Source organism: Zootoca vivipara, chromosome 1 (genome assembly GCF_965207765.1).
Source record: "Zootoca vivipara chromosome 1, rZooViv2.hap1.1, whole genome shotgun sequence".
NCBI classification, from domain to species: domain Eukaryota; kingdom Metazoa; phylum Chordata; class Lepidosauria; order Squamata; family Lacertidae; genus Zootoca; species Zootoca vivipara.
Genome location: NC_142582.1, coordinates 1,464,480 through 1,490,844, shown reverse-complemented (window position 1 = coordinate 1,490,844; position 26,365 = coordinate 1,464,480). Strand labels below are relative to the sequence as shown.

At 43.6% G+C, this 26,365-nt stretch overlaps 1 protein-coding gene across 3 annotated transcripts in view; it reads right to left on the bottom strand.

Annotated features, from left to right (window-relative positions):
• Nucleotides 1–26,365, bottom strand: part of MCM3AP (minichromosome maintenance complex component 3 associated protein) — a 52,581-nt gene that overhangs the window by 25,952 nt on the left and 264 nt on the right. The window contains exons 1-14 of one of the 3 annotated variants that reach the window (XM_035139645.3): nucleotides 26,194–26,347; nucleotides 23,167–24,431; nucleotides 20,723–20,946; nucleotides 19,164–19,242; nucleotides 16,261–16,408; nucleotides 15,052–15,248; nucleotides 13,498–13,637; nucleotides 12,638–12,835; nucleotides 10,640–10,908; nucleotides 8,919–9,081; nucleotides 4,803–4,963; nucleotides 3,143–3,384; nucleotides 2,501–2,685; nucleotides 1,125–1,225 (exon numbers count right to left, since the gene is read on the bottom strand). In XM_035139645.3, coding sequence (XP_034995536.2) covers nucleotides 1,125–1,225; nucleotides 2,501–2,685; nucleotides 3,143–3,384; nucleotides 4,803–4,963; nucleotides 8,919–9,081; nucleotides 10,640–10,908; nucleotides 12,638–12,835; nucleotides 13,498–13,637; nucleotides 15,052–15,248; nucleotides 16,261–16,408; nucleotides 19,164–19,242; nucleotides 20,723–20,946; nucleotides 23,167–24,349 — 3,290 coding nt within the window. In that variant the 5' untranslated portion in view covers nucleotides 24,350–24,431; nucleotides 26,194–26,347. Of the gene's footprint in view, nucleotides 1–1,124; nucleotides 1,226–2,500; nucleotides 2,686–3,142; nucleotides 3,385–4,802; nucleotides 4,964–8,918; nucleotides 9,082–10,639; nucleotides 10,909–12,637; nucleotides 12,836–13,497; nucleotides 13,638–15,051; nucleotides 15,249–16,260; nucleotides 16,409–19,163; nucleotides 19,243–20,722; nucleotides 20,947–23,166; nucleotides 24,432–25,353; nucleotides 26,348–26,365 lie in introns of those variants that run through there. The other 2 variants (XM_035139661.3, XM_060282468.2) reach the window with 2 other exon arrangements.

The following is a 26,365-nucleotide window of genomic DNA, read 5'->3' as shown; positions in this document are numbered from 1 at the left end:
ACAATGCTTTTGAATGTTCCTTTCCTGCTCCTCTCCTGCACCATAACCCAAAGTGGAAAGTAGGAACACAGGAACTTTCTTTATCAGTATTGCCTAAACCAGGGATGGGCATCTTGTGGCCCTCCAGATGTTGATGAACTACAACCCCCATCGCCCCTGGCTATTGGCTATGAGAGCTGAAGCTGACAGTTGTTCAACAACAGAGTTTCAGACAGAGCTTCAGACAAGGGACATTCCCAGAACCACCTGCAGATGCTGGACACTGAAGACAGGACCTTCTGCATGCAGTTCAGGTGCTCTAGGGCCCTTCTCCAGGATGTACCCCTCCCACACTATTTAGATGGTTTGTTCGTTAGTGCTCTTCCAGAATTAACTTTACTGTTGCATGCCACAAGTTGTGTCTTCATATGGTTGAAGTCACATGCTTAATATGAGAGGAGCTTCCTTTTCAGGCAGTATATCAAACTCGCAGGCCCTCCCCTCAGTCAGGAATAGATTAACCTTTCCCTGCCTGCTCTCCTGCCCTGTTTCCAAGAAAGTAGAGACTAATGCAATGTGGTTAGTGGTGATTTCCCCCACGTGGCAGTTCATATATTTCTGGGTGTTCCAAGTTGGGTTTTGGACAACCTCCAGGTAATACTTCACAGTTGTTTGCAACAGCAAGTATGCCAACCTGCTTTGGCAAGTAATGTAAGCGTTTACACGTAAAAGAGAGAGAGGAGAACATGCCACCACTATCAATCATCAGTTTTTGTGAAATGAATAAAGCTTCCCAATTTGACAGTTGGCCTTCACTGGCGAAACAGTATCCAAACTATTTCTGCAAGCTGCTGGCCACTGTGAGAATAGGATGTTGGACTAAAAGAGTTCTCTTTATCCTTTTCAGACCCAGGACCCACTTTGGGATCCCATTTATGAATCTTTTACCATATATTTGCATGGTGGTTGCACTCCTGTTGTGCCCAACTCTGGACCAGGCCGCAGCCCACAAGCTGAAGACCAGTGGACTAGTTGGGCCTCTGGCCTGATCCAGCAGGACTCTTCTTATGTTACTGGATTGGAAATAGCAATGGCTTCCTCGGAATGTCTTCAGATAATACTGAGTGCAGCATTAGTGCATTTACCATATTGCTGTCTGTACATAGGCTGCTCCTGTGGAGCCAATATCTCTGCATTCGCCTTCTAGCACATCATGCACAAGGTCTTCAACCACTTCAGCAATGTCCTGGGAACAAGAAAGCACTGGCAATTAGCATCTGACACTCAAAACATTCCATTCTAAAAAGCAAAACCAAATGGTATTACTGCATGATAGGTCATTATTAAAATTCTGAAATGTGAACAGAACAACAAATAATATGCACTCTACGGGGAAAGGTTATATTAATCACACTTTAGGCTCATGATCAGAACTAGGAGTGTCAGAGTCACTTAGTTCAATTATTGCCTTAAATTTGACCTTCTGTGAACAACTGAAATCTTTTTTTAAAAAAAAAGGTTGTTACTTATGCATTTCTTTATATACATCCTCCCCATTTTCTTAATTTAGAGTCCCCCAAAATAGGAGGCGTCTTATACATGAGGGCATCTTATAGACAGAAAAATACGATACATTCAGATTACAGCAGTTGGGTCTATTAGAGAAAAGTCCATTAATGAAGTAATTTACCCCAAATTCTACTGCACAGCCTTCAGTCCCAAACTGGTAATTGCACTTTCAACCTCTACTCACAGAGGAGGTTCTTAATCCCTGCAATGATCCAAGCTAGGCTTCTTCAAGCTTAAATTTGTTGCAGCTGGATCTGAATGACTGTTGCCACACAAAATTTCCAAATCTGCATTGTGAATTTATTAGTACTCCACCTTCTGACAGTAAAGGTCTTGCTTAAAATATTTGAGGATTGCATTTGCCTCTATTGTAGCTGCATTATGCTAGGGGCTGTCAGTCCCCTAAGGCCATCCCCATATATATTTATTTCTTGCTAGTTTAAAAAATGTTCTCTCAATTGAAATGACCAAACACACTTTTATACTACTGAACATCATCCTTTTAAATTACTATAAATTATCCTTGATGATCTTCCCATAGATTTCATTGTTGCTCAGCACAGCCGTAATCCCATTATACCATAGAATCATAGAGTTGGAAGAGACCACAAGGGCCATCCAGTCCAACCCCCTGCCAAGCAGGAAACACCATCAAAGCATTCCTAACATATGGCTGTCAAGCCTCTGCTTAAAGACCTCCAAAGAAGGAGACTCCACCACACTCCTTGGCAGCAAATTCCACTGCCGAACAGCTCTTACTGTCAGGAAGTTGTTCCTAATGTTTAGGTGGAATCTTCTTTCAAACACCATCTGTATCTATCTTGACAAATTGTTAATTATACTTTTACACCACACTTACATTAAAACAGAAGACTATACAGTATTGTTCCTCATTTTTAGGAACTGTGTGATAGCAAAACAGAAGTAGAATATATTTTCTGAAGCTCCTCACCATATCACTGTAAACAGGCTGAGGCGGAGGAGGAGGAGGAGAAGGTTGTGAAATTGGCCGAAAAGTGGTCACTGCAGCAGAAGGCAAAGGTGCTGGTAGGAGTGGTAAAAGCAAGGCTGAGCTTGAAGGCTGAGGCTGAGCTCGAAGGACTTCCAGGTCTACATTACTGTCTTCTGCTCTTGTTTCTGGGGGTGAAACCAAGAGATAAAATATCCAGCTGCTAAAAGGAAAGAGCTGCTTAGAAAGGTAAACTGCATTCTTAATAACACTGATAACCACTTTTTTCTTCAAAACAGGGCCAATTCTGAAAGGAAGGATCCAGAACTCAATAGGGACATGCTCTGCATGCAGAAACCTTCATGTTCAAGCTCTGGTGTCTATAGGATTTTTACAGACATCAGATACTTAACAAATTAAGTCAAGGATACAAATAAACTATTTTAATGCTTAGGTCCTATTTTCAAATTCTATTATTAATCACTCAATACTACTTTAAACTCTTCTGCCAAATGCAAAAGCTGAAAAGTTGAAAAATAAACCAAATTCAAAACACACATGTATGCTTTTTTCCATGACAAAATTCTCCTTCAACTCAAGACCACAGTTTCGTGCCCTATCCTGGGTGTGGGGGTTCTGGCTTACCTGTCGCCTCAACACTGGCTTTCTGACTATTGCTGGCTGAGTCCACTGCAGCATTCTCCCCTGTGTATTTGTTCTGTGCATTAAAGCTACACAAAGGTACGTGGCGAATCACAGGTGGTAAAACTCCCCCGCTGACAATTTCCCCAACAGAAGCAGTTAGCTTCTGCCCAATAAACCGGGATTTCTTTGGCTTGGGCAAGCTTTCTGGTTCCAGAAAAGCAGAACGATTCAACTCCACAAAACTGTAAAATGAAATACAAAACACATGCCAAATGATCCTGAGGCCAAAGATTTTTACATGGAGGTTTGCAAATCTATCTAGCACGCACAACTAGATCAGGGGTGGGGAAGCTGTGCCCTGCAGAACAAACTTTGGGAGGCTACTTTGGGAAAGGCAACCCCCCCCCGGCACGTGGCATAATACATGACATCAGCTGTGCAGCAGATAAGGGTGGGGCTTCAAAGGAACACCTGGGAGCTTAAAGTGGGCTTCTGATTGCTCCTTTGTGCTGGAACAAGGCTTGCTCCCAAATGCCTATCAGCTGATGGGCTGCAGAATGGGAAGTAGGAGTGCCCCTTGCTCAAGGAGGGGGACAGCTTCTCTCTACCAGTATGCTTGCCACAGTAGCAGCAGGGAAAAACAAAGAGGAGAAAGAATTATTTCTCCTCCTTGCCCCCCTCCCATTACTGCCACTGCTGCCAGTGTAAGCAAGAGAAGAATGGTAAAACACAAGCTCTCTTCTGTTGCTGAGCCTAGCAGCAGGGGCTGCAAGAACATGGGCAGACGCAGAATTCTTCCAGACCAGGAGCTTCCCCGCGCCCCTCTTTTGCAGCTCCACTGGATTCCCAAGCCATCCTGTGCATTGCAGAGCTCCCCACCCCCACCAGCACTGATCCTCCAAATTGGAGCCTGAATGGATAAGCAGCAGATGTCCTTTGCAAGCACAAGGGATATGGACAGGGGTCTGGTCTGCAGAGCTAAAAAGTTTCCTTACCCCTGAACTAGATGGCCAGGGGTAAGCTTCCTTATTTTTGAGCAAAGGGATGAAACCCTTAACTCCATTAAAGGAGAATGCCATTGTGATGCCCAGATTCCAGCCATTACAGTGGTACCTCGGGTTAAGAACGTAATTCGTTCTGGAGGTTCATTCTTAACCTGAAACTGTTCTTAACCTGAGGTACCACTTTAGCTAATGGGGCCTCCCGCTGCCGCCACGTGATTTCTGTTCTCATCCTGAAGCAAAGTTCTCAACCCGAGGTACTATTTTGGTATAGCGGAGTCTGATACCTGAAGCGTCTGTAACCCAAGGTACCACTATACGTACCAGTTTTCTGGTTCAACTTCAGTCAAGATTAGAGTCAAAGACCCAAGAACCCCCTAATACAACCCATAAATGCAGTTACACTTATAGATTATATTAGAGAGGTGTTTAACAATGGAAAAGGGTAAAGTTCTAAGAAAAGTTAGGACCGCACTTTTAATGTAAAGATTTTATTCTTTCCACCTTGTGATACACAGGCGGTAAATGAAGAGAATCTCCTGCTGAAGGAGATGCTGGCTTCAGTCACTAAAATCCGTCTTTCCCTATTAAGCCTTTGCACCAGTCTACCTAAAGCTCTGGGATAAACTAAGGCTCCTGGAACTGTATCTAATACTCACCCATCAGAAACACTCAAGCCATAATAACTTATAAAATCAGTTGCCTCTTCAAAGTCCTTAAACAGCAGCATGCGGACCACGCTATCGAGAGGAAAGATGGTAGACCTCTGAGTGCTCACAGTATAAGCAATATTGAGAGACCTTAAAGCATCTCTACGAATCTGAAAAATATTTTAAAAGCTCCCATTAATAATTTAAAAATTAAATAAGACACATAAAATGTTTCTCAATGACAAGGAAGAGAAGGTTACATTTATAGGTGCTTTTCTTTTCACTTTATATACCTTAACCAATTTTGTTTGAGGCTCCAACTGACCAACTTTCCCCAAATTGCAGATGATTCTTTCAACAAGTTTTGAACCCACAGGAATACTAAACCTTGGAATACCATGGAAGGAATTCAGCATTGCACTAAAGCCATCATTCCATCAGACAAAGCATTTCGGCTTCCCAAGAGGAACAATCTCCCTCTCCGTCTTCAGGTACAGTTCTGAGGGTCCTCTTGACGCCTCGAACCAATTTGGGGGGCAGAGATGGGGGGGAGAACCCCACTGCGCAAAATGTGACTCACTAGTTGAATCCTGCACAATGGTTTATAAATACTGTTCTTCAACAAATGTAAATGGAAAATTAGGCTTACTATGTAATTTATTTCTGGTCAGCAGCCAAGACAAAAGAAAAAAAAGGTAGATTCACGTTCCAGTAGAAGGCAGACATAAGCCATTCCAATGGGAATAAGCTACATTTAATGAAAAATGCAAGAGAAAATGGGAAAGGAAATATTTCAATTGAGTCCCTATCAACACCAGAGCAAATTACTGTGGAAACACAGAGAATACACTCCACCTCAGATAATGAAAACAGGCCTGAAGAGGGTTCGCCTGCTGTCCTGGCAGAAAAAACCCTCACAGTAAATCAAATTTTCATTCTTGGCCAGCAGGGTAAGAGAACAAAGTCACTGTTATCACTTAGAAACATAGAATAATAGAGTTGGAAGAGACCACAAGGGCCATCCAGTCCAACCCCCTGCCAAGCAGGAAACACCATCAAAGCATTCCTGACATATGGCTGTCAAGCCTCTGCTTAAAGACCTCCAAAGAAGGAGACTCCACCACACTCCTTGGCAGCAAATTCCACTGTCAAACAGCTCTGTCAGGAAGTTCTCCCTAATGTTTAGGTGGAATCTTCTTTCTTGTACTGTAGCTTGAATCCATCGCTCCGTGTCCACTTCTCTGGAGCAGCAGAAAACAACCTTTCTCCCTCCTCTATATGACATCCTTTTATATATTTGAACATGGCTATCATATCACAATCTGATCGAAATCAGATTGATTATATTCTCTGCAGCCAAAGATGGAGAAGCTCTATACAGTCAGCAAAAACAAGACCTGGAGCTGACTGTAACTCAGATCATCAGCTTCTTATAGCAAAATTCCAGCTTAAACTGAAGAAAGTAGGAAAAACCACTGGGCCAGTAAGATACAATCTGAATCAAATCCCTTATGAATACACAGTGGAAGTGAGGAACAGGTTTAAGGATTTAGATTTGGTGGACAGAGTGCCTGAAGAACTATGGATGGAGGCTCGTAACATTATACAGGAGGCAGCAACGAAAACCATCCCAAGGAAAAGGAAATGCAAGAAAGCAAAATGGCTGTCCAACGAGGCCTTACAAATAGCGGAGGAGAGGAGGCAAGCAAAATGCAAGGGAGAAAGGGAAAGATACAGGAAACTGAATGCAGATTTCCAAAAAACAGCAAGGAGAGACAAGAGGGTCTTCTTAAATGAGCAATGCAAAGAAATAGAGGAAAACAATAGAATGGGGAAAACCAGAGATCTGTTCAAGAAAATTGGAGACATGAAAGGAACATTTCGTACAAAGATTACCATAATCAAGGACAAAAGTGGTAAGGACCTAACAGAAGCAGAAGACATCAAGAAGAGGTGGCAAGAATACACAGAGGAATTATACCAGAAAGATATGGAGGTCTCGTACACCCCAGGTAGTGTGGTTGCTGACCTTGAGCCAGACATCTTGGAGAGTGAAGTCAAATGGGCCTTAGAAAGCACTGCTAATAACAAGGCCAGTGGAAGTGATGATATTCCAGCTGAACTATTTAAAATTTTAAAAGATGATGCTATTAAGGTGCTACACCCAATATGCCAGCAAGTTTGGAAAACTCAGCAATGGCCAGAGGATTGGAGAAGATCAGTCTACATCCCAATTCCAAAGAAGGGCAGTGCCAAAGAATGCTCCAACTACCGCACAATTGCGCTCATTTCACACGCTAGCAAGGTTATGCTTAAAATTCTACAAGGCAGGCTTAAGCAGTATGTGGACCGAGAACTCCCAGAAGTGCAAGCTGGATTTCGAAAGGGCAGAGGAACCAGAGACCAAATAGCAAACATGTGCTGGATTATGGAGAAAGCTAGAGAGTTCCAGAAAAACGTCTACTTCTGCTTCATTGACTATGCAAAAGCCTTTGACTGTGTCGACCACAGCAAACTATGGCAAGTTCTTAAAGAAATGGGAGTGCCTGATCACCTCATCTGTCTCCTGAGAAATCTCTATGTGGGACAAGAAGCTACAGTTAGAACTGGATATGGAACAACTGAGTGGTTCAAAATTGGGAAAGGAGTACGACAAGGTTGTATATTGTCTCCCTGCTTATTTAACTTATATGCAGAATTCATCATGCGAAAGGCTGGACTAGATGAATCCCTAGCCGGAATTAAGATTGCCGGAATAAATATCAACAACCTCAGATATGCAGATGACACAACCTTGATGGCAGAAAGCGAGGAGGAATTAAAGAACCTTTTAATGAGGGTGAAAGAGAGCGCAAAATATGGTCTGAAGCTCAACATCAAAAAAACCAAGATCATGGCCACTGGTCCCATCACCTCCTGGCAAATAGAAGGGGAAGAAATGGAGGCAGTGAGAGATTTCACCTTCTTGGGCTCCTTGATCACTGCAGATGGTGACAGCAGTCACGAAATTAAAAGACGCCTGCTTCTGCCATTGATGAGCACCCTTTGGGTTCGGTCAGTCAGCCAGTTACAAATCCACTGAATGGTAGCATTGTCTAGCCTGCATTTTACTAGCTTCTTTACAAGAATATCATGGGGCACCTTGTCAAAGGCCTTGCTGAAATCAAGATAGGCTATATGCACAGCATTCCCTTCATCTACCAGGCTTGTAATTCTGTCAAAAAATGAAATCAGATTAGTCTGACATGACCTATTTTTCAGAAACCCATGCTGACTTTCAGTGACCACAGCGTTCCTTTCTAGGTGCTCACAGACCGTTTGCTTAATGATCTGCTCTAGAATCCTTCCTGGTATTGATGTCAGGCTGACTGGGCGGTAATTGTTTAGGTCCTCTTTTCTCCCCTTTGTGAAAATAGGGACAACATTTGCCCTCCTCCAGTCTGCTGGAACTTCGCCTGTTCTCCAGGAATTCTCAAAGATTAGTGCCAGTGGTTCTGAAATCACCTCTGCCAGTTCTTTTAATACTCTTGGATGTAGTTCATCTGGCCCTGGAGACTTGAATACATCTAAGCTAGCCAAGTATTCTTGTACTACCTCCTTACTTGTTCTGGGCTGTGTTTCCCCTGCTGAATCATCTGCTCCATATTCTTCAGGTCGGGCATTGTTTTCTTTTTTGGAGAAGACTGAGGCAAAGAAGGAATTGAGGAGTTCTGCCCTTTCTCTGTTCCCTGTTCACATTTCACCATCTTCTCCTCTAAGTGACTTTGTCTCTACACGTGCTATTTGTTTGAATTCCTCTCTGTTGCAGAATCTTCTGGCCAAAGGGCTCAACAATGCAACATTGTCAGTTTTACAGCAAAGGGGCAGCCAAGGTGTCCTCAAGTGCTCAAAGTCATGGAAGTGGCCCCGTCTCACACACCTGGGGAAGACTGGGTCTTGCAATTGTACCCCAAAGTAATACCTTCTGTGACTCACCAGCCTAACGCCATATTATCCTGGGTATTTGCAATGTTAAAAACAAAAAACCACCGAACACCAATTGACAACATATTTTAGGATGATAAGAAATGCAAAATATGGGTTTTCCCTTCCTCAGTATTTTCTTAGTTAAATGCCATTTCTTACCTGGCTGAAATAGCAGTGTAACAAGCATGCATTCAGGTAGGAAGCTGTTTGCACAAGTTTGAAAAACCTTACAAAGTTATTGCTGTTCAATGCAGCAAAGGCTTGAACTGCAAATCTAACTTCAGTGGAGTTTCGGACATCTGGACGAAACTGTTGCACTTCTCTGTTGAGACAAAGAGGGACAAGATGTTCTTAGGGAAGCTACCTCTGTTGAACACAAAAATGCAGAAAAAAAATACACAGGTCTTTAGGGTTAAAATCCATACACAGTATCATGCATTTAAATTGAAGACCCCCCCCTGCTGCAGATGAAGTATTCAAACATTTATTTCAACATCCATGTATCTGAATAAAACGACTTACTTATATTATTAATTTTAACTACCGGTAATATTAGAGGAAATAATTTTTGTGGTAACCAAACCAATGCAGTGTCCATTTAATCAGATGCATGAAGAGCTATCCTTGGTTGGGACAGGAGCAAACATAGGAATCAAGAGAATAATTATTAACCTCGTGGCCAAGAGGGATTGAGTTGCAAAGGCTTCTCTTATCCTTCTGGTCACATGGTTTAACATTCTCTTTTTATTCTATATCCATCCAAGGAAGTGGGCTGAAATTAATTAAGGCATATACTTTAATACATCTGTCAGTCTTTAAGGAAGCTCAGGAGTCAAAATAGATTATGTTTTATTCTGCTTTTTGCTTGTCTTTGTAGAGCATATCCTTGCCAAAGTCTAGCTGCAGGTTTGTGAATATGGATCTGACTTTACTTCTAAATCAGCTTTATTCAAATGAACTGAAGCAAAATCCTTGATTGTTCCAAGAAGGAAGAATATCAATGCCGCTGTGTTTAGAACACACTGAACAAGAGGCTCAATATATGAGGATCAAGAACAGCTATTTGGGGAGGGGAAGCTAAGCACAAAAACAGGTGAGCTGGAGGGGGGAGGTTGTCCTTGTCTTTTTAAGCACTGAAAGAAATACCAGTAATGCTGACAGAGATTTTTCTTCAAATGCATCATGAACCTAATCACTTATAAAGCTCTCTTTCTTTTTTGCCCCATGTGCTGCAGGATTACTTCCATTGCAGTTTTCAGGGATAGGGTGTTTGCCTAGGCAAAGGTTCTTCCTTAAGGGGAGGGGAGAGCACTCCCCAGGGCATGAGGTACTCTGGCACAGTTCCCCAGACAGCTACACCTCAGGAAACATGGCAAATGAAAAGCTTTTCGCCACTTGTAAATACATATGCAAGCAAATGCCCAGTTCCCGAAAACTTCAATGGCACATGCAGCACACACAGCTAGACAATCAGGAGATGGAAGAGGAGATGGCTGCTTTGGAAGGGGGTTACAGAAAGAGAGAAAGGGTAGTGTCTCAATCCACGCTTGGCTCTGCTCTGACTTCCCTTTATTGCTGGTCAGTGGCCCTTTAGAGGAAAAAAGTTCCCCATTCCTGTCAGAGGCAGACCATAATTCATTTTAACACTTGACTAGAAACAATATACTTGCATAGGACAAAAAGTAAAATAACTGGTGGATAGTTGGCTCTGGATTGGGTGGGCTTAGCTATTTTCCAACTTCGATTCTACGGCAATATCACAGAATGAGTCTTACATCTTAACAGTGAATACTTCACGTTCTTTTGCATTTATATACCAATTCTACAAGTAATGGCAAGGGAAGAGGTCAAATCAATCCTATAACTATTTTAAGACTTACCTGAGAATATCCCCCTTGTTGAGATTCAGGAGGACATTATATCCTCTGAATTCTGCTTCACTCTTGCAGTAAATGCCCTTGATTGCAAGGTCCTGATACATTTCCTTCAGGCTCTGGAGGCATTTAGTCATGTTCTCATTGTTGATTTTGGTATCAAAAGAAGACATCGGCTCTTCGCATAAATGGTGGGAACAGTGGATATGAAAACGGGTACATTTCTCCATCAAGGAAACAGTTACGGGGCAGCAGAGATGTTGCTGGGTTATATCCTGGCAAAATGTAAGAGCACAAGAACTCAGACGTTCAATTCTATTTACAGTATATACTTCACTTTGCACCTTTTAAAGATTTCTACACAAGTCTCAAAGCCAAGACAATGCTTTGTCAAATACTGCTAGGTGTAGACTTCCTGGCACACCTGCTACGATCCTAGACCAATACTCTGAGTTTGAGACTAGGTGGCATACCCTAGAGCAGCCTTTCTGAACCTTGGGTCCCTAGAAGCTATTGAACTATAGCTCCCATCATTCCTAGCCAGCATGGCCAGTGGTCAGAGAAGATGGGAGTTGTGCTTCAAGAACATCTGGGGACCCAAAGTTGAGAAAGGCTGCCCTAGAGAGCTCACCTTATTTTAATCTGGTGACAGAGGTTTAGAAGTGTCATGAACGGGGGGTGGGGGAGAGCAGAGAAGCATAAAGGAAACAAGTGGAAGCAGCATGGATGTGATGAACAAAATAAAGGATCTAATGAATAAAATACAAGAAAATGGGAGACATACGGTATGCTGGAAAGGTGGAGGGGAAACTCTACACAGCATGCAGGAACATAGCAGAGTTAAGCATATAAGATACTATATTTGGGGGTTTTATTTGTTTGTATTCAATTTATGAGTCACCTACTAAGAATTCTCTCTAGGCAACACAAAGAAAAAATTAAAACGCACATGAATTTACCGAGTTTTATAATTAACCCAATCCACCAGTAGCACAACAAAATTCAGCCACAAAATCTAATACAGACAGGCTCAAATCAAAACCCCAACAATCAATCCAAGAAAATTCAGGCTAAAATGGCTAAAATGGGCCAAATTATAATTATTTTGCAGAGGCGAAAATAAAACAGCAACAATGCTAAAGGATAGAGTTGTTAAGAGCAGGGCCGGCTCTAGGGGTAGTCTGGGTGGCGCGGGGCGCCAGGGCGCCGGCCCGGTAGGGGGGCACCGCACGGAAACCATGCTGCGTGCTGCGCCCGCCCACCAGCCGCGGCAAGAAACGGAGCGGGGCGGGGGCGCCGGAGCGATCTCCGTACCACAGCGCCAGGGCGCCCGGCGTGCTTGAGACGGCCCTGGTTAAGAGGCCTGGTGCTGAAATGTCATTACCAGAGGCACAAGGCAAGCTTTTCTAGATTGAGAGGAGGGAACTTTGTATTTCAGCCTCACTAAGTCCAAGATGGAAATGGCAGAAATGCAGGAGGCTGGTATTGGAAGTCCTCTGAGAAATTACATACTTTTGTGGCTTCACTTGGCTCCTACAGGTGTTTGTGCTGGTTCTATTTATTTCATTTCATTCCATACCATACCATTTGTGACATGCCACAGAAGCATCCAAATCTCTAACGAACTTACTAGTGCCACAAATTGAGTATCTAATTGTTGGGAAAATGCCAAAGATACAAATATACTCTTTAAATAAACAAAGCTGCTTGCCTGGGATATGCTAACCACACTTCTACCATCACGAGATTAAAAAAGAAGCACAACGAATGATCTGAAGATACTCTGCCTGCAATTCAATTCTGTGCATATGAAAGAGCAGCCCTTTAAACCCTGTACCCTTCCAGCCACCCAAGTCTTTCACCCTCCACCCAAAGTTAAATATGAAACAGCACCCCGTTGGCATCTTCAGGATTCCTTTTTCATTCACAGATGTCTAATCAATAATTTGGATGAGTCTAGCTTGCATCCTGTCAACTCTAAGGGCTTCATCCCAAAGTGGTTACCTTCCTTATTCCACGAGTTCTATCCCATACAAAATCGTACCACTCCCGGTAGTTTCCTTCTCCTTTGTCCATAATTTGAGTCACTAAGTAGTCCATGGTCATACTCAACACCTCTGAAGGCCTCAGTTCATGTGGTAGAGGTTCCTCCTGGTCTGCTGAAGACCTGCTGTACTCCTTTATTGCTGCTGCATGGTCAACCTCAGAGAGAGAAAACAAAATAAATTCTTCAGGACAACAACAACAACAACACCACCTCTTCAGGCATGTTCCATGTGCTAGGCAAGATGAGAGCTGAAAAATATTTTTGCCATTGTTTAAATCAGGCACCCCCAAACTTCGGCCCTCCAGATGTTTTGGACTACAATTCCCATCTTCCCCGACCACTGGTCCTGTTAGCTAGGGATCATGGGAGTTGTAGGCCAAAACATCTGGACGGCCGCAGTTTGGGGATGCCTGTTTTAAATCTTTTGAACCAATCACTCTCAATCTTCACTGAGAAAGTTAAAGGACTTCTGTCAATATTTTCAGATAACATGAAACCAAAGGTTTGTTAAATTTAACTATGGCTGGTTTGCACCACTTTACTTATATCCATCTGGGAATACATGCAGAAGCACAGGATACAAGCTGGTATGGGACTGATCAGGCCAATTTCCCTTCGCTCATTTTTCACCTCCAACCAACAGTCCTTAGCTTCCATGCTCTTCTAGGACCCAATCCAAGTTAGGCTGATGGGAGGGGGTAATTTACAAAGTTTTATTTCCCTTAGTATGTGACTATAACAAATAAGTGACCAGGTTGTACTTGGCATGGGCCTTAGTAGATATGCCTTAATGCAAAAAGCATTTGTTCAATACTACCTTGTCAGTTCCTGGGAGCACTTCAAAGATACTAAGCTGGTTCCTCGTCTCTCTCATATAACGCTCTTTTTCTGGACACATGTCTGGGCATGTGCCAACGAATGTTTTAGCTTTGCCAAGATCTATTTGTTTTACTCGAGCTTAAAAAGGAAAAAAAATCAAAGTTTCAATAGTCTGCCCTGGGGGGGATTTTCTGCATTTATCATGAAAAAATGTCAACTTGGTACAAATAATCATCTAATTTTTGGGGGGGGGAATCCTTTTTATAGAATTTATAAGAATGAGCCAGCCTTTATAAAGACCAGGATCTAGCTATGTTTCCCTCTTTTAAGTGCAAGTGACACTCCATTTACATGCACAGGGAACCCTCTGGGAGATCCTTCTCTATGATAGTGTTGTGGGATGAAAAACTTTCTGCCACCAAATGTTTTCCCATGGGAAATTTTCTATTTCAAAAAACACATTCTTTTACCAAATGAATTAATAATATACTTGAGTAGATGCACAGCTTCAATATTGTATGGAGCAAGCTTGTTTTCTCCTGCTCTGGTGGGTAGGACTCGAACCAATGGCTTCAAGTTACAAGAAAGGAGATTCCAACTCAACATCAGGAAAAACTTTCTGACAGTAAGAGCTGTTCAACAGGGAACAGACTCCCTTAGGAGGTTGTGGACTCTCCTTCCTTGGAGGCTCCTAAGCAGAGGTCATCTGTCACGGATGCTTGACCTGAGACTGTAATCTTCTTCCAGTATTCCATTCGCCTCAGGTGGAGCAGATTTGTGGCTATTGACTGCACCCCCACCTGCCAGGCAGAACTGCATAAGATTTCCAGGTCACCCACAGACCAAGGAGGCCGACTCCCCGGATTGGGAGAAACTCCTTATGAAGATTCAGTTGTAAGCACAGAGAGCCTTCTCACCTTGTTGAACATGCGGAGAATGGGAAACATCACATACACACACACACACCCCTTCCACATGCTGAAGGAATGTATGGAGAGAACATGGGGAAAGGGTTTATAGGAAATTGCTAAATATCTTTGGGCATTCTAATTTAGGCTGCAATCCTAACCCCATTTACATGGGAGTCCCATTATATTCAATAGAGCATGTTTTTGAGTACGCATGGTTAGGATTGTGTTTTTACTATGTTAGCAGTTTTCAGTGCCTTCATTTTTAAAAAAATTTTTGCTCCTCACCCCAAAGGAAATATTTCAGTTCCATACCTTCAGTCTTCGGGAAAAAATTATATTTATACAGCATGTAAAACTAACATGGAGTACTTCTTTAGTTTTGTTAACTATTTAGTCAGTTAAATTATATTAGTAAACTAACTGATTTGTCAACTAAATCCTAAATATGATCTCAGGAGATTTAGATTATGTGCAGGGGGAATCAATTCAATGTTTTCCCATACTCCCCCATCACTGTTTGGTGGTGATATTTACACAGCTGTGTGATGCATTCACACCCACTCACATTGTGGATGTGAATCACCTGGACAGCCCAGTATGTATCCCAGACATTTTTTCAATCCAAATTCATAAACTCTTACCTTGCCGCATGATTTTATCTCTCTGGTCTAGAACACGATACTTGTCCTCAGAGGTTTCAGCCACTAGGCCCACAAGGCTGCTAAGAGAGGATGCTGAGGCTTCAAAAATCTCTGGACCATGGCCTTCAGAACCCGAATCAAAGGCATAGGCTTCAAACTGCAGAGACTTTTTAAGGCCTTGCTTCTTAGCTGGAGAACTATAACCAAGAAGACAAATTCACATTCCTCAACTGAGTGGAAAGGAAGGAGCTAGGCAGGACTCAGGGCGCACAGGAGTTTCCAGTTCCCCATAACATGTTGAGCATGTGAATTGCATGGAACACAAGGGCAGGGAACTGGATCTGACTGGCAGACTAGATCTTCAGATCCTATTCCTTTCACAGGCCACCTTTGATGGGGGGGGCAACACCACCCACCAGTCACTTGACATTATGATGACATCAGGCACTTGACAGCTGCCAAAGTTCAAAGGGGATTTGCTGTAAGCAACAGTTACAGCAACCTCCTATGAAGGTGTGCTTCCAGCACCAGTCAGTTGACCAAGGACCATGTCTTCCAAGAGGCTTGCTCTGTTTTCAGTAACTCCTAAAATGAGGTGATTTGAATGCAAACCTTTTCCAAATGGAACATGCATGCTCAGTGCTGACAGGGGATTCCATTTGCAAAGGAACAGCGGGAAGTTCACTTTCAGTTCCCACTTGCTCCTTTGTGACCATGTCTGTACCTGCCCTACACCTGACATCATATATCAGGTCAGGTGTGTGGCAGGTGGACGTGGTTTGTGGGGAACATGGGTCAACCTGGAAACCATGTTAACTGTTACACCCTCTGTTTTGCTATGTCCTTTGCTGATCCTTCTGCCTGCAGTGGACCACATCAAGTGCAATGACTTCAATGACACCATTCTAAATTCTACTCTACAGGAAATGCCCTTATAATCAAACTGCTGCTACATAACAGAACTAGATTTTCCCATTTGAAACCTCTCTCTCTAAATCAGAGATGAAGAAGCTGTGGCCCTCCTGATGCTGTTGGACTCCCAACTCCCATTATCCCAGAACACCGGCCATTTCGGCTGGGGCTGATGGGAGTTGTAGTCCAACAACCTCTGGAGGGCCACAGATTCCCTATTTCTGATCTACAGCACTTACAACAGATACATTACAGTACATTAATTTTTATACCAAGACTCTACTGATGGACACATACCTTTTGTTTGACAAGTTTCCGCTACCAGTGGAACGGATTAAGGACTTGCTATGTGGAGAATGCTGATGACTCGGTTGTTCACTGGCTTGCCTCCCTTCACTTTCGTCTGCCTTCTGCTCCTTAGAGGAATAGTCTTTCTTATTAGGACCTTTGCAAATTGAATGACATAGAAGACTAGAGATTAAACTAAGTGATCAAACATGGGACCTTTTATTCATATGCAACCAATGAACCAACTGTTACTAGAAATAAAAAAGAAGAAGAAGAAGAAGAAGAAGAAGAAGAAGAAGAAGAAGAAGAAGAAGAAGAAGAAGAAGAAGAGGAGGAGGAGGAGGAGGAGGAGGAGGAGGAGGAGGAGGAGGAGGAGGAAGAAGAAGAAGAAGAAGAAGAAGAAGAAGAAGAAGAAGAAGAAGAAGAAGAAGAAGAAGAAGAAGAAGAAGAAGAAGAAGAAGAAGAATTTATTATTTATACCCCACCCATCTGGCTGGGTTTCCCCAGCCACTCTGGGCGGCTTCCAACAAAATATTAAAATACAATAGTCCTTCAGATATTAAAAGCTTCCCTAAACAGGGCTGCCTTCAGATGTCTTCTAAAAGTCTGGTAGTTGTTTTTTCCTTTGACATCTGGTGGGAGGCATTCCACAGGACAGGCGCCACTACCAAGAAGGCCCTCTGCCTGGTTCTCTGTAACTTTGCTTCTTGCAGTGAAGGAACCACCAGAAGGCCCTCAGGGGGTGGAGAAGCTCCTTCAGGTCTACTGGGCCGAGGCCATTTAGGGCTTTAAAAGTCAGCACCAACACTTTGAATTGTGCTCAGAAATGTACTGGGAGCCAATGTAAGTCTTTCAAGACTGGTGTTATGTGGTCTTGGCGGCCGCTCCCGGTCACCAGTCTAGCTGCCGCATTCTGGATTAGTTGTAGTTTCCGAGTCACCTTCAAAGGTAGCCCCACGTAGAGCGCATTGCAGTAGTCCAAGCAGGAGATAACCAGAGCATGCACCACTCTGGTGAGACAGCCTGTGGGTAGATAGGGTCTCAGCCTGCATACCAGATGGAGCTGGTAAACAGCTGCCCTGGACACAGAATTGACCTGCGCCTCCATGGACAGCTGTGAGTCCAAAATGACTCCCAGGCTGCGCACCTGGTCCTTCAGGGGCACAGTTACCCCATTCAGAACCAGGGAGTCCCCCACACCTGCCCGCCTCCTGTCCCCCACAAACAGTACTTCTGTCTTGTCAGGATTCAACCTCAATCTGTTAGCCGCCATCCAACCTCCAACCGCCTGCAGACACTCACCCAGGACCTTCACTGCCTTCACTGATTCTGATTTGAAAGAGAGGTAGAGCTGGGTATCATCCGCATACTGATGAACACCCAGCCCAAACCCCCTGATGATCTCTCCCAGCGGCTGCATGTAGAGGTTAAAAAGCATGGGGGAGAGGACAGAGCCCTGAGGCACCCCACAAGTGAGAGCCTGAACACTCATCCCCCCCCCACACCACTTTCTGAACACGGCCCAGGACACAGCAGGCTACTTAACATATATGGGGATTAGATGTTGCAGAATAATATGCAGACATATTTTATATCAATATAAAAGTGATATCATTCATAGGCACAGCATTGTTATAACACAAATATTATACAATATGTAAATGGGTTATAACAATGAGCAAGATTTTTTCATAGCAATGTAAGAAAAGGCCAAAGGTCACTTTCTGAACACAGCCCAGGAGGAAGGAGCGGAACCACTGTATAACAGTACTCCCAACTCCTCTAGACCAGGGGTCCCCAGACTTACCGAGCGGCGGGCCGGTGCCCGCCGCGCCGACCGCGCGGTGGGCCGGACTGCAGGGGAGTGCGCGCGCAGCGGGCCGGAGGGCGGGGGAGTGCGCGCCCGTGCGCATGCGCACACGCACACGGGCGGAAAAAAAATCGGCGAAAATCGCTTGTGCGCATGCGTATGGGCCTCCCCCGACCCGGAAGTGCACCAGAAATAACCTCTTCCGGGTCGGGAGAGGCCCGTACGCATGCGCACAAAGGATTTTCGGCGATTTTTTGCCGATTTTTCAGATCGCCGCTGCGCCGCGCGCCGTGAGAGCGGGCGGCGGCAGCGGGCGGCGGGGGTCGTCGCGGGCCGGATTGGAAGGCCGATTGGGCCGCATCCGGCCCGGGGGCCGTAGTTTGGGGACCCCTGCTCTAGACGGTCCAGAAGAATGTTATGGTTGATGGTTTCAAAAGCCGCTAACACAGCCCTATTGATTTTAATGGCACTGAAGTGCATTGTACCACTTTGCTTCTGATTTTACTGATCAGTTTACTGGCATATACCCAGTCACATATGGGGCATTCCTTTATACCATGCTTCTACCAGATTTTCATTTTTTTCTGGATTCCCCCTTTGTCCCTTTTTATGAAACTATACATTTCTAAAAATGAGTTTCCATAGAATAAATTATCAGTGGAAGGTTAATTTCGAACAAGCTGCTGGAGTGATCTTGCTGTGGCCACCCCCATCCCCACAACACACTTTGCACCCTAGCCATGGATGTGGCCTGGCCCTGTGGCTCCATAAAGTACTGCTGTGGCTAGAGGTAAGGCTTGGATTTTCATCTAATACATTAAAGCTCGGGGGGGGGGGGGGAGAACCTGAGAAAGCAGGATCCAAGCAAAACTCATCAACCAAAGTGAAAAGGACAGAAAGTCTGGGGAAAGAAAAAGACACTCGAAGCAAGAGGCAGAGAGCACCCCCAAAGGGAGGGAGCCACCCCTGAGCAGCCCCTCTCCATGGTGGCCTCTGCTGCGCTCCAGAGCTGTACAATGCATGATTGCAGAGGACCCTTCCTCTGAAACATAAACCCAACCCGCTAGCAGGCATTTTACAAGTATACAATCAGGCAACTTACTTGCTTTCTTCTTGTGCCAAAAGGCCACTATTTCTTTATGTAACTCCTTTGCTTTCTTCTTGGCCAAAACTGCAGATGCCTGAAAAACAGTATTCCGTAGAAGGGCCAGTTGGGGTTAGAATGGTATATCATATGTTATATAGCATGTGCTAACCACAGATAAATAAATACCTGATAACTTCATCAACAAAACACCTGCACCTACCGTGAGTGTCCCTTCTCTTTGGAGACAGGATAACAACTTTGTGAAGACCATTCCCCCATATAGGCTTTGGAGGCAGGGCTTATACAGAGCCCCCACCTTCTTCTCTGGTAGGACCCACTCTCAGTGTGAGATAAACTATAGCTGACATGCCCACTTAAGAGAAAGCACTGCACCCAGTGGAGGGGCCAACTAAGCAGAAAAGCAATTAGAATAGCGCACAAGGAATAAAACATAGCCAAAAATCTGTAAAGGTGAACTCCAAATATGCAAGAAACCACCTCCTGTTAGAAGCAATAAACCCAACCACAACTGTGTGGAACAGATGTCCTCACAATGAAAAGGAAGAACATTCACAACAGGAACCTTTAGGGGAGAACATTTTGGAGAAGGATGTTAAAAAGCTGCACATTGCAATGGGCCTTTCAGAACAATATTATGTGTCCAAGCTATTCCTTTTTGTGTGTGTGTGTTTGTGTCCAAGCTATTCCTACGATGACCCTCAGGGTCCCTTCCAACTCTACAATTCTGATAAGATCCATCTGTCCAAATGCCACCTCAATGACACAAAATGTGCCCACCTTCTATAAACCGAGGTTCACGTTGCCACTTTTACCAAATATTTTTAGGAAGGCATTAGGAAAGCATGCTTCCTCTCAGTAAGTGTGCAGTGTTACCTTTTTGAACCAATTCCCACTGCATCTGATAAGTGATCCCAATGCATTCCTGAGACCAGTGTCCCATTGTGAAGCTACTTGCTACCCTTAACAGATGGATAGTCAAGTGCCAAAACTCTGGAATGCATCCAATATAAATCCTCTGCATTCTATGCAAGGTGTGCAATTTCTTGTCTCTAAGGTGCTGTGGCTGCAGAAATAATGAAATTCATTCTGAAACACTAGTATTGTCAAGGCTTTCCTGTCTTAATTTGTTGAAAATTACTGTTACTGTTCCCCAGGACTTTCCTATTGAGGCGGCTGCAATTTTTACTATGAATATATAGAGCAACAGGCAATACTTGCCAATAAACAACTGCAGGAAATGTTTGAGCTGGTCATTCCCACAATATTTGCATCTCATCATCACAGACCCTGAAATATTAGTGCTTTCAACAAAACTTGTGCCCTAAGTTAGAGTGCAGCTAACATTACCCTACTACCAACATTTTCCATATTATAAAGGTCTATTTGTCAACCCAGGAATTTCGAGAATGAGAGGCTGTAGTGGGAATAATTCTAAATTATCATTATTTATTATTATATTAGTTATCCATCCTTCACACTAGCACATATCTGTACAAAGACTATACATGTAAAAGCTTACACTTCTGATTTTCTGTTAATATTTAAGAACTCACATGATCAAAACAGTGTATAGTAGCCATCTTTTTGTTTACATTGGTACGGATCCGTTGGATTTGAACAAATTTCTTGAAGTGATTCTCAAGAACATTTCTGTTATTTAGATGGTCCGGAATATTTTTGTACTGGATAGCTGTAAGGTCACTTGATGACAAGCCTCCAAGGCTCTCTGCGCTCCCACTGTTCCGATTTCGACGCAAAGGGCTTGAGATGGTAGACTCTTAAGGGGAGAAACAGCCTTTCATTATAGCAAACATTGATGTAGATTTTTTAAATCATTTATTATTAAGTAGACACCACAGAATAATGAATGCAAAACAACAAACAAAACAGAGAAAAAATGGGCAACCTTCCAGGGACTGCCCACTTGCCAGTGATGAGCAGAGCCAGAGGAAGAGAAAAAGTCAGATCATTGTAAACCAGACTACTGTCCAACCATGTGAAAGTTGGAGGGAGGGAGGGAAGGAGGGAGCACATATGTATGCACACAGCCTCTCTGTCCTCCATGGAGGAAAGCAAGAGGCATCAACACAGTACAAAGACACATCCCAGCTGGGCAAAAGCATGTGGCATGTGTTTTGGCTGTAAAATGCAACATCTATAAAATATACCTTCTTAAATGAGCAATCCAAAGAAATAGAGGAAAATAACAGAATGGGGAAAATCAGACATCTGTTCAAGAAAATGATATGAAAGGAGCATTTCGTAGAAAGATTGCCATAATAAAGGACAAAAGTGGTAAGGACCTAACAGAAGCAGAAGACATCAAGAAGAGGTGGCAAGAATACACAGAGGAATTATACCAGAAAGATATGGATGTCTTGTACATCCCAGGTAGTGTGGTTGCTGACCTTGAGCCAGACATCCTGGAGAGTGAAGTCAAATGGGCCTTAGAAAGCACTGCTAATAACAAGGCCAGTGGAAGTGATGATATTCCAGCTGAACTACTGGGTATTAAAAATTTTAAAATATGATGCTGTTAAGGTGCTACACCCAATATGCCAGCAAGTTTGGAAAACTCAGCAACGGCCAGAGGATTGGAGAAGATCAGTCTACATCCCAATCCCAAAGAAGGGCAGTGCCAAAGAATGCTCCAACTAGCGCACAATTGCGCTCATTTCACATGCTAGCAAAGCTATGCTTAAAATTCTACAAGGCAGGCTTAAGCAGTATGTGGACCGAGAACTCCCAGAAGTGCAAGCTGGATTTTGAAGGGGCAGAGGAGCCAGAGACCAAATAGCAAACATGTGCTGGATTGTGGAGAAAGCCAGAGAGTTCCAGAAAAACATCTAATTCTGCTTCATTGACTACGCAAAAGCATTTGACTGTGTCGACCACAGCAAACTACGGCAAGCTCTTAAAGAAATGGGAGTGCCTGATCACTTCATCTGTCTCCTGAGAAATCTCTATGTGGGAAAAGAAGCTACAGTTAGAACTGGATATGGAACAACTGATTGATTCAAAATTGGGGAAGGAGTACAAGAAGGCTGTATATTGTCTCCCTGCTTATTTAACCTATATGCAGAATTCATCATGCGAAAGGCTGGACTGGATGAATCCTAAGCCGGAATTAAGATTGCTGGAAGAAATATCAACAACCTCAGATATCCAGATGACACAACCTTGATGGCAGAAAGTGAGGAGGAATTAAAGAACCTTTTAATGAGGGTGAAAGAGGAGAGCGCAAAATATGGTCTGCAGCTCAACATAAAAAAAAACAAGATAATGGCCACTGGTCCCATCACCTCCTGGCAAATAGAAGGCGAAGAAATGGAGGCAGTGAGAGATTTTACTTTCTTGGGCTCCTTGATCACTGCAGATGGTGACAGCAGTCACGAAATTAAAAGACGCCTGCTTCTTGGGAGAAAAGCAATGACAAACCTAGACAGCATCTTAAAAAGCAGAGACATCACCTTGCCGCCAAAGGTCCGTATAGTTAAAGCTATGGTTTTCCCAGTAGTGATGTATGGAAGTGAGAGCTGGACCATAAAGAAGGCTGATCGCCGAAGAATTGATGCTTTTGAATTATGGTGCTGGAGAAGACTACAAGAAGATCAAAGCTATCCATTCTGAAGGAAATCAGCCCTGAGTGCTCACTGGAAGGACAGATCCTGAAGCTGAGGCTCCAATACTTTGGCCACCTCATGAGAAGAGAAGAATCCTTGGAAAAGTCCCTGATGTTGGGAAAGATTGAGGGCACTAGGAGAAGGGGACGACAGAGGACGAGATGGTTGGACAGTGTTCTCAAAGCTACGAACATGAGTTTGACCAAACTGCGGGAGGCAGTGCAAGACAGGAGTGCTTGGCGTGCTCTGGGCCATGCAGTCACGAAGAGTCGGACACAACTAAACAACAACATAAAATATACCAAAGTTAAATCAAAAGTGACTGCCATGTTCTCATTATACTAATTCTTGCTGGGGTTGGGGTTGATGCTTACCTTCCTTCAGTGCTGCCTTATTTTCTTCCTTTTTCATTGTTGCTGATGACCTAACCATTGCAAAACCAGACTGAGTTCCCCCTGCCATACTCGTCTGCTCAATTTCTCCAGATTCTAGAGAAACTCTTTCCATTTTGGAATCCTTCTTATTGCTTTTCAGCACATCTTGCAATGTTCTGTTAAAGAGGCCACCTACACGGGGCCGATTCAGCCTGAGTGTCCGCTTAACGGAAGAATGTTCGCTCCTTGCCAGCAGCTCTGGCTCATCCACAGCATCATAATCATGTCTTCTTGGAGAATGTTCCTGCTCTTCTTTCCTCTTTTTTCCCTTCCCAAGGATGGGGAGTGACTCACCTGAAGGTAGCAATTCTTCATGTTCTGGTTTGCTTGATTTATTAATTTGAAAATTATCTCCCAAAGACCCAACAGATGAGTTAGAAAAAGAAGTAAAACTACCAGGGTTTCCAAAGATACTTATTGGCCTTTTTTTATCATCCTCTGTGATCTTGCTTGGTAAAGGACTACTGAATGAAGGCACTAAAGTATTACTGCTTGCTGGTTTTGAAAAGCTGAAGCTTGTATTTACACTTGAACTGTGGCTCTCTTGAGAAATACCAAAGGGGGCTACTCTTCCAGATCCACTACCACCTGGAAAGGAAAATGTGAATGGAGCTGGAGTTATCTGATTTGGCGGTTTCTCTTGTTCTGAACCAGTGCCAAAGATAGGCTGAAACAAAGCATTCTCGGGGGGTTTGAAGCTGAAATCTGGCCTCCCAAAACTACTACCAGAAGTTTCTCCAGACGTAGCTCCAAAGCTAGAAGTATTCTGAGAACCCCCAAGACTTGTAGGTGGTTTAAAATTGAATCCTTGCTTGCCAGCAATGGAAGAGCTAGTTGGTCCAGAAGTCACAAAGGAAGTAGTTTGTCCAAGGGAAAAAGGCTGGGTAAATCCTGGGGGTTGCCCAAATCCTAAACCTTGCCCTGAAGGTTGCAGTCCTGAAGTTATGGTGAAGTCAGAGTGGGGTGCAAACCCTGGATTCTTTAACAGTCCACTGTTCTGCCCAAAGGCAGAAAGCTGACTGAACTGGAATGGTGGCTGAACTGGAAATATTCCTGCTGAAGTGCCAGGTGGAGTCTGGAAAACTCTGGGTGGCTGTCCACTAAATGGTGTATTGGGATTCATCTTCACAACCAGCCATCTACGCAATAGATTCTCCCACCTAGAATCTGGTAGCTTTCAACTCCTAACCCATTGTTCTCATAATCTGCAAAACAAAATAAGTAGGACATATTGTAATATCAGTACAATTCTTTTAATTAAGAAATTGTTTCTGGAAAATATAAATATTTCTCATATGCTCTAGTAATAAATTAGCTACACTTAGTGCTGAATCATATTATTAAGGATCTATCATTAATACATTTAATCACATTATCACAATATGTGAACCTATTCTATTAAATGCCTTTTCATTAAAACAGCTTTTCTTCATAAGCACTTGATCAAGAGATCCCATTGAAAATGTCAGTACCAGTTCTCTCATCAAGACCAGCTTGAGCATGACATCAAATATAAATTACATATATTTAAAGACCTTAGCCTAAATAATTTGTAGATTTACTGTTTTATTACTAACAGGGAAAGCAAAAAGAATGGAGAATCCTTACCAATAATTAGGTAAATTACTAAAACAAAATGCATTACCGTACTAAAATATGGTGACTTTTACTAAGGTTTAATCTTCCCATCTTTCTTATTGTCCTCTTTGACATTATGTAGCATGAAAAATGAGATACAAGGGCAATACAAGTCATTGTCCAGGGGAAAATACAGGTTAGGCTTCTTCCTTTTCAAGGCCTACTTTAACCAAGGTGGTAAATGATCATTTTGGATCACAAGTGGAAATTCAAGTGACTGAATGGTCTTCCACACACTTCATGCACACAGAAAGTAAACATGATTAAGAGACAGTTACAATGGACCTTTCTCTCTGACATCATAGTTTTCTATGCACAGGCAGTTTTTGGGGCTTGGGGAAGCATTTAGTCTGCTGTCTGAAGCAACAAGGGTGCAAGCCAGCCTTCCCCAATCTGGTGCCCTCTAAACATTTTGGATTACAGTGCGCACCAGAAACTTGTTGTTTGCTTTATTTATAAGTTGCTGCGTTTTATATTAATAGTGCTTACAATGGTTTCTCCCACCACCTCCAATAATATTGTGATTACTGCGAGCTGCTTTGAGCCTCCAGTTGTTGCTGGAAAAGCGGAATAGAAATATTGAGTCAAATAAAATAAAAAATTGAAGGGCTGATACCATGCTGTTTTTGTTGTACTTATCCACATTTTTAGCCCACTGCAGTCTCGGATGACTGCTACAAAAAGGTCCCGTAGGCAGGTAGACTTTGCATTTGTGGTCAACCTCAGGCATCACTCCTTATAGGTTAGCCTACCCCTTACATAGAGACGAAAGAGATTGCTTTCTGACCCTTTATTTGCATATGTGACAGTAAATAGCTTTGTAACACAGACAGCGGTCCTCAATGCATTGGCTGCAAAACGAATCAGGAAAAAGGCATTAGATAAAATAGCTTGTACATTATTTTTGTGATCTGGCGGTTTAATCCGAAATCAAGCTAGATTTATTTTCTGTCTGTTATCTTCCTTCTCCTTCATCATGGATGTTGGCTCACATCCTCTGCTTTATCTTATGAATGCTATTGCTACAAGTCTGTCATGGCCTTTGGCCAGTACAATACACTTAGGAACTTATGGGCATGTTTTTATGCAGTTCCAACTCTATCCTCCCCCCCCCGCCATGATCGTGTTGTTTTGTCCCCCCCACCCCATGTTTTTAGCTGCCCTGATTCTTATCCGTAAGCTGCCTTGGGTCCCTGTCAAGGGAAAAGGCGGGCTGCAAACGAGCACCTCCTAATTAGGCCTCCCGCCATAACAGCCCCACCCCCCGGCCTCGAACTGTCGCGGGAAGCGGGCAGGAAGGGCGCCGGAGTCAGAGCAACTTCTCCTCACCCGCCGCTGCCGCGGAGAGCCGCCTCAGGGCCCCGGAAGCACCTCTGCCCCCCTGCGCGCCCGCGAGCGTCGCCTGTTATGAGAGAGGCTTCGGCGACGCTCCCAGAACGACGGGATGCCTCTGGCAGCAACTCCCGCCTCTTCCGAGCAGGAGACGGAAGTGACGTTTCAC